Consider the following 14,658-nt stretch of genomic DNA (forward strand, 5'->3'; position numbering starts at 1 on the left):
GAGGACATTGTCAAAAACATTGGGGACAATCTTGATGAGTATGATGCATTTGAGAGTGAACACTTTGGCTTGCAATCTACTAAATCACAATTGGATTTGTATTTAGAGAAGCCCATGGTTGATAGAAAAAAATTCCTTGATCTCAATGTCCTTGATATCCTGAGTTATATCTCATGGAACGTGATATGTTGAGTATTCCTATCACTACTGTTGCCTCAGAGTCAGCCTTTAGCATTGGAGGATGCATCCTAAATAAATATCGTAGTAACCTTTCGCCTGAAAATGTGGAGGCTGAGCTATGCATCAGAGATTGGTTATTTGGAGTTCCGCCTGAGAAAGATCTTAAGGATGAGTCTCTCATTGTCGACTTCCAAGACTATTCGCATTAGGTACTTTCTTTTATTTGTAAAGTTTACTATTAAATTATCTCTTTTGTCTCCAGATTCAGACTAGCATGTTAAAATGGTTTTTGTCTTGTTCTTGCAATATTGTAGGTTCTTAACAATGTGCTGATATGCGTGTGTGTATGTGTGTTGTGTGTGTGCACGGATATATATATCTGAACATTAAATGTTGATGCAACATAATAATGAAATCCATGTGCCTATTGCATTACGTATGATGAAGTTTTGATTTGGGGTTGTAAATGATTTTACGTTATTTGAAAAGCTATAGCTTGGTGGTGCATAACTAAATGCTCTTTTGTTCTTGTTGTGTCGCTGCACATGTAAATTGTAGACTCAGCTAAAAGAACAAATTGCAACACTTGAGAAGCGTGAAGAAAGGTTTGTGTTACACGATACGTTTGTTCTCAATATTCTATATTCATTGTCTCACGGATGATACAATATGGCATAGGTACAAGACTGTCTTTGCAGATCGAATTTCAGTGTTTTGATAGGCATGTTGTGAGCTTTTTGGTTATAAGGTGCCTTCTCTATACTTGTACCATGTTTTTCCTCTGATATGGCAGTTGACTTCTTGGTAAATTGCAAATATTTATAGAAGCTTTCACAGTTTAGGAAGCTGATTAGGGGTGGCCAACCATAAACAAGTTGTACTATGCTTAATTAGTCCATGTGAACATTCTTACACTGTTTCATTATTAAAAGATGAACTGTAATTGGTATTAGGTTTAAAATTTTCTACCTCCAGAATTGAAGATATCTTCATATTTGGGACTTGGTCATGTTCTACACTTGGTTAACCTGTATGAAGTCAACTTAGTCTGGAAGGAGGGAAGGGTGATAACTGTATGTGAAGAAGTTTCCGAGCATTACATCTTTTTGTCTGTCTTTCTAGGATTTCCAGAGTGGACAGTTTTGTTTGAATTATAGATGTAGCTATAGAATTATTTTCTTTGAATGAGCAAATGAGATTCTTATTAAGAGAAGCGTTTACTTCCAATTCCAAATTTGATGAAGCTCGCATAAATCCGACTTGCGAAAGACCATTTTCATTCTTGCCTTCGCGGATGTTTCATTAGATAGTGTTCAAATAGCTAATACTTAGTTTCACATTGCAGTTTTCAGTTGCTCAATAGTATGCTCACTTTAAATAAGAGGAGCCTCTGCATAGTCTAACTCTTCATAAATATTTCAATTTATAGGTTGTTTTTAACATTTTTTATTTTATTTACTATTTTTTAATTTAAATTGAGGTTTTTATCCAATTAGCGTATAGCTTAAAGTGAGTGTGGGTTTTTTTTAGAATATTAATGGGTTTTAGCAATATGGGTCGAGTTGGGTATAGGTCGAGTATGGATAGGGTTGGGTATGTGTCACTAGATTTACACTACAAAAATATGGGCCAAAACGGGTTAAATGGGTCAAATATGGGTCAACACATTTTCGACCCAATCCATACCCGACCCGACTCACCTATTTACCACCTCAAAGCAACTTTCAAACTTTAGTCAATGGAAGAGCCATTCCACTCAGAGAAGAGAAGCTTTGCTTATCATCAACAATCATTCAAAAGAGCAATGACCAACTACTAAAAAGCCAAACTACTTTTCAGAAAATTCATTCAAATCCTAATTTCCATTTATCAGTTTGTCTAGTTGGTAAGAGTATTTCATCAAAAAGTGTGCCTACCTAGTATGGGAGCCATCAATGGGGCTGCGACAGGTGACGGCGGTGGCTTGGGGAGGCGATGGCGATGGCAGCATCCATGTTCAAGAGCAATGGGCGCTTCGGGGAGGAATGAGAGAGAGAGAGAGAGAGAGAGAGAGACCTCTGCTCACGAAAAGGGAGGCAAAAACGCGAGCAGAGGGTCATCAGCGTCGGCAAGCAAAGGCGCTTCGTGGAGGGGAGAGAGAGAGAGGAACGGAGGTCGCGAGAGTGAGGTAAAAATGCAACGACGGGGCTTAGGAGGCGACAATGGAGGCATCGGTGGCGTCGGCGTTGATGTTGGGGTTGGGGCCAATGGAGGCAACAGGTGGAGGCGGAGGGTCGTCGATGTCACGGTTCGCTGGAAGAGTGGCGCAATGATGAGAGAAAAAGCATAGAACTATTTTTTAACCCCTCGCAATATTGTTCTTCTCCTATATTGGAATGGAGAACGGGGGGAGAGAGAGAAAAGAGAGGAAAGAGATGGTCTATAGAGGAGAGAGAAGGTTAGAGAGACAGAAGAGAGGGAAGCATAAAATTTTAAAAAGGAAAATGTCACAAATAATCCTTGAACTTTTATCTAATGTTCAATTTCATCATTGAGCTTTCAATTTGCTCAATTTGATTCCTGAACTTTCATCTAATGTTCAATTTCATCCTTGAACTTTCGATTTGCTCAACTTAGTCCCAAAACTTTCATATAATATTCATTTTCATCCCTAAGCTTTTGATTTGCTCAATTTGGTTCCTGAACTATTAATAAATGTTTCATCTAATCCCTAACTATTTGAAAATTGACCAATTTTGTTATTCCGTTAGTTAAAGTTAACGACATCGGCTTACATGGCTTTGAGTCTTTTAAATAAAATAAAATAAAAAAGACATGTGGAATATCCGTATGGAAATTACATCTGCAACGGGTCAAATTGTGGCCACCATAAAAAAAAAAAAAAAAAGATACAGAACAACTTGTTCTCTCTGCTTTTGTAATCAATGCTCTCATCTCTAGCTAACCCCTAATTTGTTTTCTTTTTTTAAGGTATATATTGACTCATAATTCTAGTAATCCAACTTAGTTTCACGTAATCAATTAATGCTCCACTTCATCACTTAACGGTTTGAACAAACGGAAGGACTAGATGGACCATTTATTAATAGTTAAGAGACCAAATTGAGCAAATCAAAAGCTTAGGGATGAAATTAAATATTAGATGAAAATTCATGGACCATTTGTGACATTTTTCCAATTTTAAATTATCTTAGCGTGGGGCCTGGATTATATGTGGACAACACATGTCAAATTTTGTGTGGTTTTCATATAGTCCACGTGGAGAATGACTCATCTAATATTTTCTCGTAAAGCTCTTTTGCTGCGTGCTCGCTACCGTCTAACCCGTACTCTACTACCTTTCTCCCCGTTGTCCCGCCATCTTTGTTAGTACGTGTATTTACCCGGGATGTCCATTTACTTAAAAGAAAAAAAAAATTGCAGTACCGTCAATTTTTAAAGAACCAATTTATATCACAAGATTTTTGCTGGAAACAACGTAGTTTGTTTCTCCTTAAATCCTAAATATTCTTCAATTTTATGTTCAGTTCAAATTATGTTTCTTTTTATATAAAAAAATCACCAACTTTCACTTAAATCTCATATAAATTCTCCGATTAACCTTTTGTTCCAAGTCACTGTTAATCATTTGATATAACATTCTCACGTCAACAAACTAATGTGGATTTAAAAATAATAATATCATCTTGATACTAATCCAAGAAAAACGAGGTTTTGTCTAGAAAATCCAAATCAGCCTCTCCCTCTTTAGCCCCTCAATCCTGACCGCTGTGCAGCCTCTCCCCTGCAACAAGATAGCTCTGGTCCGACTCCGCCTGTGATAATCACCTAGCCAACTCCACAGCCAAGCTACCTCCGCCTCCAGAGCCCCCTCTCTCCCGTGACCTCGTCCTCGCGGCGGACAGTGACGATAAACAGTCATCTGCCACCACTATTCCTCTGTCTCTCTCTATATTCCTTTTATATAATAAAGCAAATTCATAACATCGAACGCTAGGGTAAGAGTACGTTACAGCAACAGAAGCAACCAAGGAAGCAATGTGGCTGAGATTTACTTCGAAAGCAAGATTGCAACCATATATTGTTATTTATTGCGATAATTAAGTGCATGTGTCTTTAAAAAAAAACAACAAATTCATCAAGATGCACGCCAAATTGACGATATTTGTAATCTTTTTAACAAATTATTCTACTAATTGTTATAACAGTCATCAGAATACGACCCAATTATTTTGTATGTCCAGCTTTGTAAATAGAGGCCAGAATTTTCTTCAAACATTTATGGTAGACGAAAGGTCTCTCCAATGCAACCAAATGGCCTGCTTTCTCAATGCATACCAGTGTCGCACTATCTCCCAAATTTCTGTCCAAAAGAACATAAAGGAACGAGTCAAATTTCTGCCGAAAACAATTGAACGGAAACCCATTGGAGCAAACAACATCTTTTAAGAATGTCTATTTACAATAATAGATGTCGGGTCGGAAAAAAAGAGATATATATATATATATATATATATTTAACGGGAAATTATCAGTGAACCAAGTACCAATAAGATAAATAAATCGTTACAAGTGTATCAATACTTCCCAATTAGCTTCATGCAATTTCACATAGAACATATAATAGCTTTATTAGGTCTGCAAACCGTGCAAAAGAAAAGTTACACTGTCATTGTCGTAAATTGATTTTATATGTCAAAATTCATTTCTTAAAATTCTGATACAAACATATGCAATCTAACACCACCGGCCGTTGCACCATGGATGGTAGATCCTTTGCCCTCCCCGGTGGAGGCCAAGGTTCAAAGCCCCTGCGAAACAGGGAGGCTAAAGCGTTGTGTGGTGACTTAAGCGTGGCGTCGGGGTGGTGGTTTCCTTGCTAGCGTCACCGGGGGGTTTACGACGCACTGTCGGTGCAAGCTGGTTCCTCCTGTCATCAAAAAAAAAAAAAAACATATGCAATCTAACGAGTTGTCTTAATTGCAAACCAAAATTGGACAAAATAAAAACTGCGGTTAAAGTTTATGACAAGACGTGGCTTCTATTCTTCACGATGGAAGATAATCAAGCAAAAGGAAGCAGCAAAGACATGCTGATATGACAATATGGTTTCGGCATTAAAAATTTATTATTAATAAATAAATAAATATAAATTGATTGACGAACTATTAATTGGAAATCTGTAAACATACTCTTTCAGTGATTTGGCTACTTCAACAGGGAAGATCCTGTCATTCTCGCCCCAAACCAGATGCACCTTCTGTAGAAAGATCCCATCAATCATCAGCCGATTTCCACAACATTCTACAAATATAACTAGAGGGAATGTAGTTTGAGAAAGTATTGCGTCCGTACACCCGAATAATCTGAGTCCATTTCGTATCAACTATATGTAGCAATGGAATAAGTTGTAGCGTAATGGCTATTGCATTAATTAGTACATTGTTTGATTTAAGTATTATAGTATCTATTATCCTTTTTGTTGTATGAATCACATATAAAACAAGGGGTAAATAGTTTTTTTTTCATTTATTATGACTCCAATTTGATCATTTAATATGTCCAATTAAAAGAATATTATGTATTACATAGTTAAAAATATGATTGAAATAACAATTATAATTTTTTGAGCATTGATTAATATAATTAGTAATGATTATTCATTATATATAGATAATAAACTATTTGATTATAGAAATTTAGATAATTGCACCTGATAGGAGGCAACTAATATGATGTTACTTGGCCAAGTAAATTGACATAAGTGCAATAAATTTGGAACTTTTATGGTAATTTTCATGAGTTATCTTAGTTGTCAAATGCAAAAGCCACACATCATCTGACAAGATGAAAGGGTTGACATCAAGTCAATTATGCATATCTTGCACAGACATGTTATGAACTTAATATGTATAATATATCATTGGATTTGGTGAGAACCATGGAAAGTAATTTTACAGGTTGCGAGGATAAGTGTTCTTAGGACTAGCTTTTGGCAGAGAAATTGTAGCATACATCACAACTGTGAAAAGTTTTACACGAGCACCTTTATACACTATCAATCGAGAAGATTAGTTGGTTATGGTCCTCCAAAAAGGTGAATGAGATCGTTTGCGTATACTTTTCTTGATACAGGTGGTTTTGCTCTATTTTTCCCTTTTGTATACTTGAGCAGGTTACAAACACATCTTGCATTGTCAGAACAAAACTTATACTAGAGTGACATGCAGATTTACACAATCCAAGTATTATGCCCAGCATCTTAATGTTAGAGAAAATCAACAAAGAATGAAAGAAATAATGGATCTCATCTCATATTGCAGCCACCAAGAAAATTTTTCTCAATTAAGTGCCGGCTTGGTTCAGTACTTCCCCCATAAAATGAGTATAAATCAGAATTTTTCAACTTATAATCAGTTTTTTTTTTTATGTAAAAACTTTTTTTTTTTTTTTTTTTTTGGTAACAAAGGATTCTATGTAGGGTTAAAAAATAAACAACCACCGAAGGAGAAGATTCATCAAACCTGAGAGTACTGTGGGAAAGCGAAATCTTTGTCTGGAATGACCAAAGCCTCCAGCAATTCGGCTCTCTCTTTTCTGCAGTCAAACAAGACCTACCATCCAACGACAAGAAAGGGATAAATGAGGTAAACATCTCATCTCTACAAGGAGAGTCCATTATAGTTAAAAAAAAAAAAAAAAAAAAAAAAAGAGGAGAGTCCATTATGATTTTTACACATGTCCATAAATATCACTAGAAAAATCTCTCTCTCTCTCTCTCTCTCTCTCCTGCTTCTAAACGCCCACCAGCACCGAACTTGTGACAGCCACCATCGATGGAGACCGCCACCTCCAGTCCCAGCACCACCGTAGGTGGCTCCACTTTGACGACAAGACTTGAGTTGATAGATCTCTCTCTCTCCCTCTCTCTCCCCGTCATCTAGGCACAAATATCTTGATGATGATCATTCACCACGGAGGAGATGACATCTGATTGTCTCCCAAAAGCAAAGGAGAAAGATCTACTTCGTTTTGTTCTGCCCCAACCACACCATCAATGCTGGCCGTGGCACTTTCCGACCCCGCGACTACTAGAGACCTCCAGCGACGTTACAATCAGCGTCACCCCCATTCCAGCAATAAGCTTGATGCAGCATCTCTCTCTCTCTCTCTCTCTCTCTCTCTCTCTCTCTCTCTCTCTCTCTCTCTCAGGGAGGCTAATGGATGGTGGTAGTAGTGGTTGTGGGACGGGGACGATGGTCAATGTGCCAAGGATGAGGGATAAAATTTGACAGATAAAAGCATATCATCAAAACCTATGCAATTGTTTATTAGAATTTTAGCTTCATTTATTTCGTGAAAAATTGATGATTTGGAAAATAATTTTCTAAAAATAATTACTTGCATCACTTATAAAAATCAACGAACGAATGAGAAATATTAACATTATCCATGAAAATATTTAGATATAAATAGTTGTTAACAATGAAAATATTTTTCATTGATTAATTATTTTATTTAATACGAACAATCATTTTTACAAAAATATTTTATAAATTACACATTTTTATCGAAACAAAAGAGTTGAGTATATATGATTTTTCTAAAAGAGCTACACAAAACAGTTGAAGATCCTGCATTTTTTTTTTTTTGGTGGGGGGCTGAGATTTTTTTCTTTCTGTTATATGTTTTACATATCTTATGCGGGTAAACGCAAATCACTTATTTTGGATTTTGCTTATTGGGAAATATTAGGTACACTAATTGTATAACCTTTTATATATATATATATATATATATATATATATATATATATATTCCAGCACTATGACCGTTGAGGTAATTAGTTATTTAGTTGCTAAAATTAAAATTAACTAGTGAATTATAAGAGATTCTTAACATATCAGTTTGTGCATTTTCATATTTAATAATATTGATATATTGTTTATACCAAACAATGAACATGATAGAATATAAAAATATTTGACTATATTACTATAATTCACAAAACAATGAATAACATCTAGTAGAATATTTAGATTTAATATCATATCTTATTCAGTTTTATTCCGACTAGTCAACAACGACTCATTTTGGCCTCGCCCATGGGGCCCATCATGTTGGCAAGATGCTACCATGTCCATGTGCAAAAGATATCTCTGTCTCCTAAAATGATCACAACGAACGATGTGGCGGCTCTAACCTCTGAGGTCATGAACCAAGCCCTCTGCTTCTGTTGAGTTGCATACATAAGTTACATTTGAAAAGACTCGTGTTGAAGAATAAATATGGTGTTAAGATATTAATATATCTTAACTGGCTCAAAACTCATATTTAAGTTTTTAAGTGAAGATGGATTCAACTAAATATATATTGACAAGCTTGGACTTAATCTCTTTCTTGACAATCTCTCTAGATAAAAGTATCGAATTTTCGTTGTGCATTTCTAACAACTTCAGCTAAATCGAACGTAGACAATAGAAGGTTGCAGCATCCATGCTGGCTAGTAGGGTGACAATGAATGATGTGGTAGCTCGATAGACACAGGCGAGTGACAGAGACCACAAGTTATTAAATCATAGATCTTGTATTGATAGTACGTTTGTGATGGATGTACATTAGAGAGTTGGTAACTACTTGCCATCTTCATTGTTAGTCTATCCCATGATATTTTTTAGCATTATGTATAAGCATGTCCAACTCTTATGTGCAAGTGGGATTACGAATAACACATGAAATTTGACAAATGAGGGCCCGCATGTGAAAAATAAATTGGGGCAACACCTTATTCTAATACCTTGTTAAAATTGTCAACTCAAAAGCCTAAACTAATAAGTGAAAGTAATCACACACACACACATTTATATAAACCTTGTACATACATGATATGGGATACTTTAACATTCTACTAAAAATAAAATTAGTAGAAAAACTTGTATCACATAATGGATCAATACAATGTGCACATATGATAAGCACTTAGTCCAATATGACATCAACATGTTAAGACTCGTGAAAATTCTTCCTTCTATCGACATTATGAATAATAAATGTCTTCATCAATTTGAAGCAAAGTCAAGTCCTCACTTTGTAATAGAGATTCTCCAAGTCCTATACATAGTAAAATGTATCTAGATCATTAGATTTGATAAGATTTTCATGGGGCCGACACTTATTAAATCTAAAGATTCTCAAAATTTAACTCACTGAATATATCGTTTGAGATGAATGAATGAAATAAGTGACGAACTGATGAGTAACATACCTTCCCATAGTTAAGACTAAGGACCACATATTTAAAATAATTACAATCAACTTCATTCGTAAAAGAAAATTGTCGGTCAAAAATTTATTTGAGAGGCATGCGTACCATAATATTCCAAAATGGTGATGGTACGTGTTGAAAAAATTCAAATAAATTCACCTTAAGAAAAATATGGTAGTCCAACCCAAGTCCTACATGTACGTGTGTTTTTGTGAATAGCATTTTTCAAATTATGATCCAATAGTAGCCCTCGAGGACCTATATATAAACTTTCCTTTGAGATTTTATCAATTGCAAAGTTTCTAAACTAATACTAGAAAAATTTCCAAATAAAGGCTTAAAGTGCCCTTATTTTCTCAAATAAATACCTAAAATAGATATTATTTCAAATAGAGGCCTTAAGTAGCCATAAAAGTTTCAACTAAGGACTTGACTCACCGGCTAGCTAAGGGCATTTTTGTCTAATATAATTTTTAATTTTTAATATTATTTAAATTATATATATTTTTAAAAATGGCCGATGATGGTGAGGAATGGCCAATCAAGGGTTGCCAAAGGTCGTCAGGTCCTAGTTAGTGGCCAATTACCCTTACCAACTGTAGGCAAGGGTTTGCAGGCCCTTGCCTAGATTTGGGCAAGGGTCACAGCCCTCACCTAGATTTGGCGAGGGTTACCGGCCCTAGCCTAGAACTGGTCAAGGGTTGCCACTCGCAACCAATCCCTGCTAGTGGTGGCCCTCGTCAACCCTTGGCCAACTGTCCCCCACGATCGCCAACCCTTCCCGACAATGGTGAGACGGCAGCAATGAGGGCTAACCTAATTTCCTTCCCTTCCATTTTTTTAATTCATTATTTATCTAATACAAAAAAGAAAAAAAGTGAAAAAATAAAAAATGTAAAGGAAAAAAATACCCTTATCAACCGGTGACTCAAGCCATTTTTTGAAATAAAATTCATTTCAAGCTCTTATTTGAAAAAAATGAGAACACTTCAGACTATTATTTAAAAAATAAAAGCACTTCAGGCCTTTATTCGGAATTGCCTCTTAATACTATCATCGATCCTCTAAGTTGTGTACTTCTTATATAAAGTTCTGAAACTTTTAATACTGATGAATACTCTAATTCCAATGGTTCATACAATCAAATCCTTTTGTCATGAACACACTTAGTTTTAATGCGGTCGCCATAGGAATTTAAAAAATTTAATATTATAGAGAAAGCAAACAATTATCTGAATAATAACGAGTATTTCTTCATAACTTTGATAAGCTCTTGAGCAAAAAGAAATAATAACAATTATTATTATAACAATAATTGATCGACTAATTTCGAATATGTGGAAAGAAGGAACATTTGTGATGATGGAGGTGAGTACAGGACAGGATAGGTGCCAACGACTAAGGCTAGGGTAGACGTAGAGGGTGACGACACATGATTACTCTCTCTCTCCTCCTTCAATTTTCTCACTTCTTATCGATTTTCTTCTTTATTACTCTAAATTTTACATTGGTCAAAACATATAAAGCTGAAATTTCAGAATTTTAATTTTCTAGTTATTTTCGTAAATTAAAATTGATTAATTCTACAACAAATTCAAAATGATTAAGGGTATTGATGATGAAAAGAATCAATTAGAGTCATCTAATTTAGAGGACTTTGTCGCACAAATTACAGGTTCCGCAATCATTTACTTAAAATAGCATCTTATTAGAAAAGTTAAGAAACATAATCATTTACTCAATATAATAAAAGTATAACCAAGCAATTAGTTATTAGCACCAAAATTAGAAATATTATATACTTACGCTAAAATTGCATTAAACTATCCAAAACAAAATATTACACAAATTAAAAACAATGAAACATTTCACCAATCTTATACCTAGGGTCAACTATAGTTGAAAATGCTTTTGGAGGGAGGAGAGAAATAAAAAGAGATAACATTAAAATTATGCTATAAAATCAAAATCAAAAAGTAAATTTGATTAAATGATCAATAATAGATATCTTGGCGATTCAAATTTAAACATAAATCAACTAAACTATATTGTATTGCCACAATAAATTGATGATCAATACAACATGTTATGTTAAAATCCACTTTCTTATGATAATTTTTTTCATTATATTAAGTGAAGCCTCACACATTTTGCCAATTTAATATCGTCACTCGTAATGCAATCTTGACATGCTAGCAACGTAAGGCTACAAGTGCAAAGGTTGCTTCGAAAAGCACATTAAAATCAATACTACCATTGATATGTGACAAGAAAAGCAAAAATTTATGTAATCGATTGATCTTCTCAACCATCATCCACCAAGTGTGGTCCTATATAAATTTAAGAGCATGGTATTCGGAATTTAGAAATGAAAATATAAAAATGTTGAAATTCTCAACAACCATTGCTTGTCCTATATAGCTTGTGAAAGTCTAAAAGGGGAAAACAAAGCCAAAAGTTATCAAAATTTCCGAGAAAGCCACGCCTGCAACTTTCCTTGTTTTGTTAAGAGCATTTTTGCGAAAATAACAAATATTGATATGTCATTGGATTGTAAAGAACAAAAATTACGTTAAATTATTCCGAAACAATTAAAACAGGATACATAAGCTAAGTATGGATAAAGTTATATAATTTGATAAGTAAAAGCGATGAGTTTTGGTTAGCTACGTAATAAATGGAAAACTCATGAGTGAATTGATAAGTTTATTTTGATTTGGTAGTTTAGATTACACGTAGTTGACAAATATATTTCGTTTACATCATTGACACGATGAAAATTTAAAAGCCGATACCGGAGAATTGATCGATTATTTAGATAATGGACTAAGAACCTCTGGATAGAGCAAAGGTCTCCGTGCATGATCTTAGAAAAGTTCGCTTTGGTACGTACCTCTAGAGCGTGCTTGAAAACACATTTGGGGAGTCTAGGGAAGTGGAAGCTGCCAATTTCAAGCAACTTCTTTAGTGCACTCGCCGAATCAGGCAACAGAAATTCCGACAACGTCGGAAACCCCAACCTCTCTAAGCACTCTCGGCTCAGCGACTCCGTCACCACCGGGCCAGAGCACGTCGCCACCACCGACTCGACCAGCTCAGGCTGCAACTTGGCCAGCCTGAACGTCATCATCGCGCCGTAGCTGAACCCGACCACTGTGCACTGCTGCACTCCCAGCTTTGCCAGCCCCCTTGCCAGGCACTCCGCCTGGAATCCCAAAGTCCAGCGGCCATCGCCGGTAGAGGAACCACCGAAGAAGAGGAGGTCCGGCACGTAGACCGCATAGTCCCCAGCAAGGGCGAGGACTTGGAACTGCCACGTCAGGATGCCGTCGCCAACGAAGCCGTGGAGGAAGACGACGGCAGGTTTTTTACCGTTGTTGGCATTCTTCTTGGATCGGGTCGGAGCCCAGATGTTCATGACAGTCCCCGGTTCGATCTCGATCTTTTGAGGTCTCAATCCGGCGAGCCTCATGGTCGCTCGCAACAAGGGCTTGTAAATCTTGAAAGGGTTCACCATTGTCTCTCTCTCAGCTTGATTATGCACAGTGTCGTCCATCCCGAGAAAATGAATGTCTTCGCCATCATTTATAGGGGGGAAATGATAAGGTGACCGTGGAGTCTGACCCCTCATTTTCCCTAGGGGACTGGACAACTTGCTTGTCCGGTTTTCTTAGGAAATCAAAGTCTCAGTCTATTTACTTGTTAAACCGCATATCCCTTTTATCTTTTCTCTTTTTCTTTTGTGCTAGATATCATTGAGTGTTGTCTTTCCCACCATTGGAGCTATGCCCCCTCTCTCTCCCGTCTCTCTCAACCCTTAAATGCCGTCTCTGCAGCCGGTTTATACTTTTTCAATTTCCCCTTCTGCGACCGTAAGTGAGTGGTGGGAAAGAGCATTAGAAGGTCGGTGCTACTTTTTCAATTCCTTCCCTTTTTCACGCCTTGTGGTTTAGTAGTCCTGTCCAAAGAGAGAAGAAGAAAGCACAAACTTAGAGCGCATTTGATAACGCATATGTTTTCAAGAACAATTTCTGATCATAAATGATTATTTTTTATTCCATTCTTGGCAACGATTTCTAAGCATTTTAAGCCGTTTGGTAACTATTTAAAATTTCAATTCCTAAAATAGAATTGTGTTTGGTACCATTCTGAAAAATTCTAATCCAAATCATTTTTAAAATAATTTTTTAATAATTTTATTATTAATTTTCTTTTTTCTTTTGTTTCTTTTCTTCTTCTTCAACTTTGCCGGTTGCCAACGCTTGGATGACCGGCAACCGGCCATACAAGGGTCGGGGACCTCGTCGGAGCGTCGCTAGCCCTTGGCGAGGCCGCGCCTCATCGACCAAACCTCTTCGACAGCTGGGCGAGGCTCGGTCGAGCTTGCCCAGGTCGGTGGAGCTCAACCTCGCTAGATCTTGGTGAGTCGAGGCTCGCCTGGCTAGGTGAGGCTCGTTAATGGTTGGAGGAGGCTTAGGCGAGGCTCGCCTGGCCACCGGCAAGCTCATTAGGCCTTGCCAAACCTCGCCCTAGCTTGGCAAGCCTCTGGCAAGCTCGTCAATGATTGGTGGCGGTGGCTGGTGGATAGTGGCGGACGGCGAGGGGCAGCAGTGGCGGCAAACAGCAATGGTAGTGGCGACAACACTTGAAAAACAAGAGAGGGAAGAAGAACAAAAAGAAAGAAGAGAAAAAAAAAAGGAAAAATAGGTTGACTTGATTCTAAAATTGTTCTCAAAAACAAAGAATCAACTTTTTTATATTTCTCAATTCTGTTCCAAATCTACTTATGAGGACAAAAAAATAGGAATTTATTCCTAGAAACAAAAATTTTACTAAACAGATTTATGTTCCAAATTTATTCCCAAGAACAAAATAATAGAAATTTTCTCTATTTGTCCAATTACCAAACAGGCCTTAGCTTCTCTGAAATGACCCAAATTTTTGGATCTTCTCTATCTCCGCATCAAAATGAAGGCTCTCTTCATGAATAGTCATGTCACCAAGCTTATCCTTGAATTTGATCAGCACGTGGGACGGAAATGTTAGAACCAAAAGGATAAAGGAGCTTTGAAGGATTCAATGAGGAGAGAATGTAAGCACACAAAAGAGAGAATATATTATGGAAAATGCCTTGCGAAGGCTTAATATGGAGTACACTCCACACTCTTACAAACTTAACTATACAAGCTTTGCTAAGCTTAATCCTCTCTCTC

The 14,658-nt window shown here is 36.6% G+C and overlaps 1 protein-coding gene across 1 annotated transcript; it reads right to left on the bottom strand.

Moving 5' to 3' along the window:
- Nucleotides 1–2,368: 2,368 nt before the first annotated feature.
- On the bottom strand, nt 2,369–13,001 carry LOC104455472. Its single transcript, XM_039317757.1, has 4 exons — nt 12,339–13,001; nt 6,705–6,794; nt 5,347–5,440; nt 2,369–2,472 (listed from the first exon to the last, which is right to left on the bottom strand). Exons 1-4 carry the CDS (start codon nt 12,999–13,001, stop codon nt 2,369–2,371), a joined length of 951 nt encoding a protein of 316 aa, XP_039173691.1.
- Nucleotides 13,002–14,658: the final 1,657 nt, after the last annotated feature.

Source organism: Eucalyptus grandis, chromosome 7 (genome assembly GCF_016545825.1).
Source record: "Eucalyptus grandis isolate ANBG69807.140 chromosome 7, ASM1654582v1, whole genome shotgun sequence".
Classification (NCBI taxonomy): Eukaryota; Viridiplantae; Streptophyta; class Magnoliopsida; order Myrtales; family Myrtaceae; genus Eucalyptus; species Eucalyptus grandis.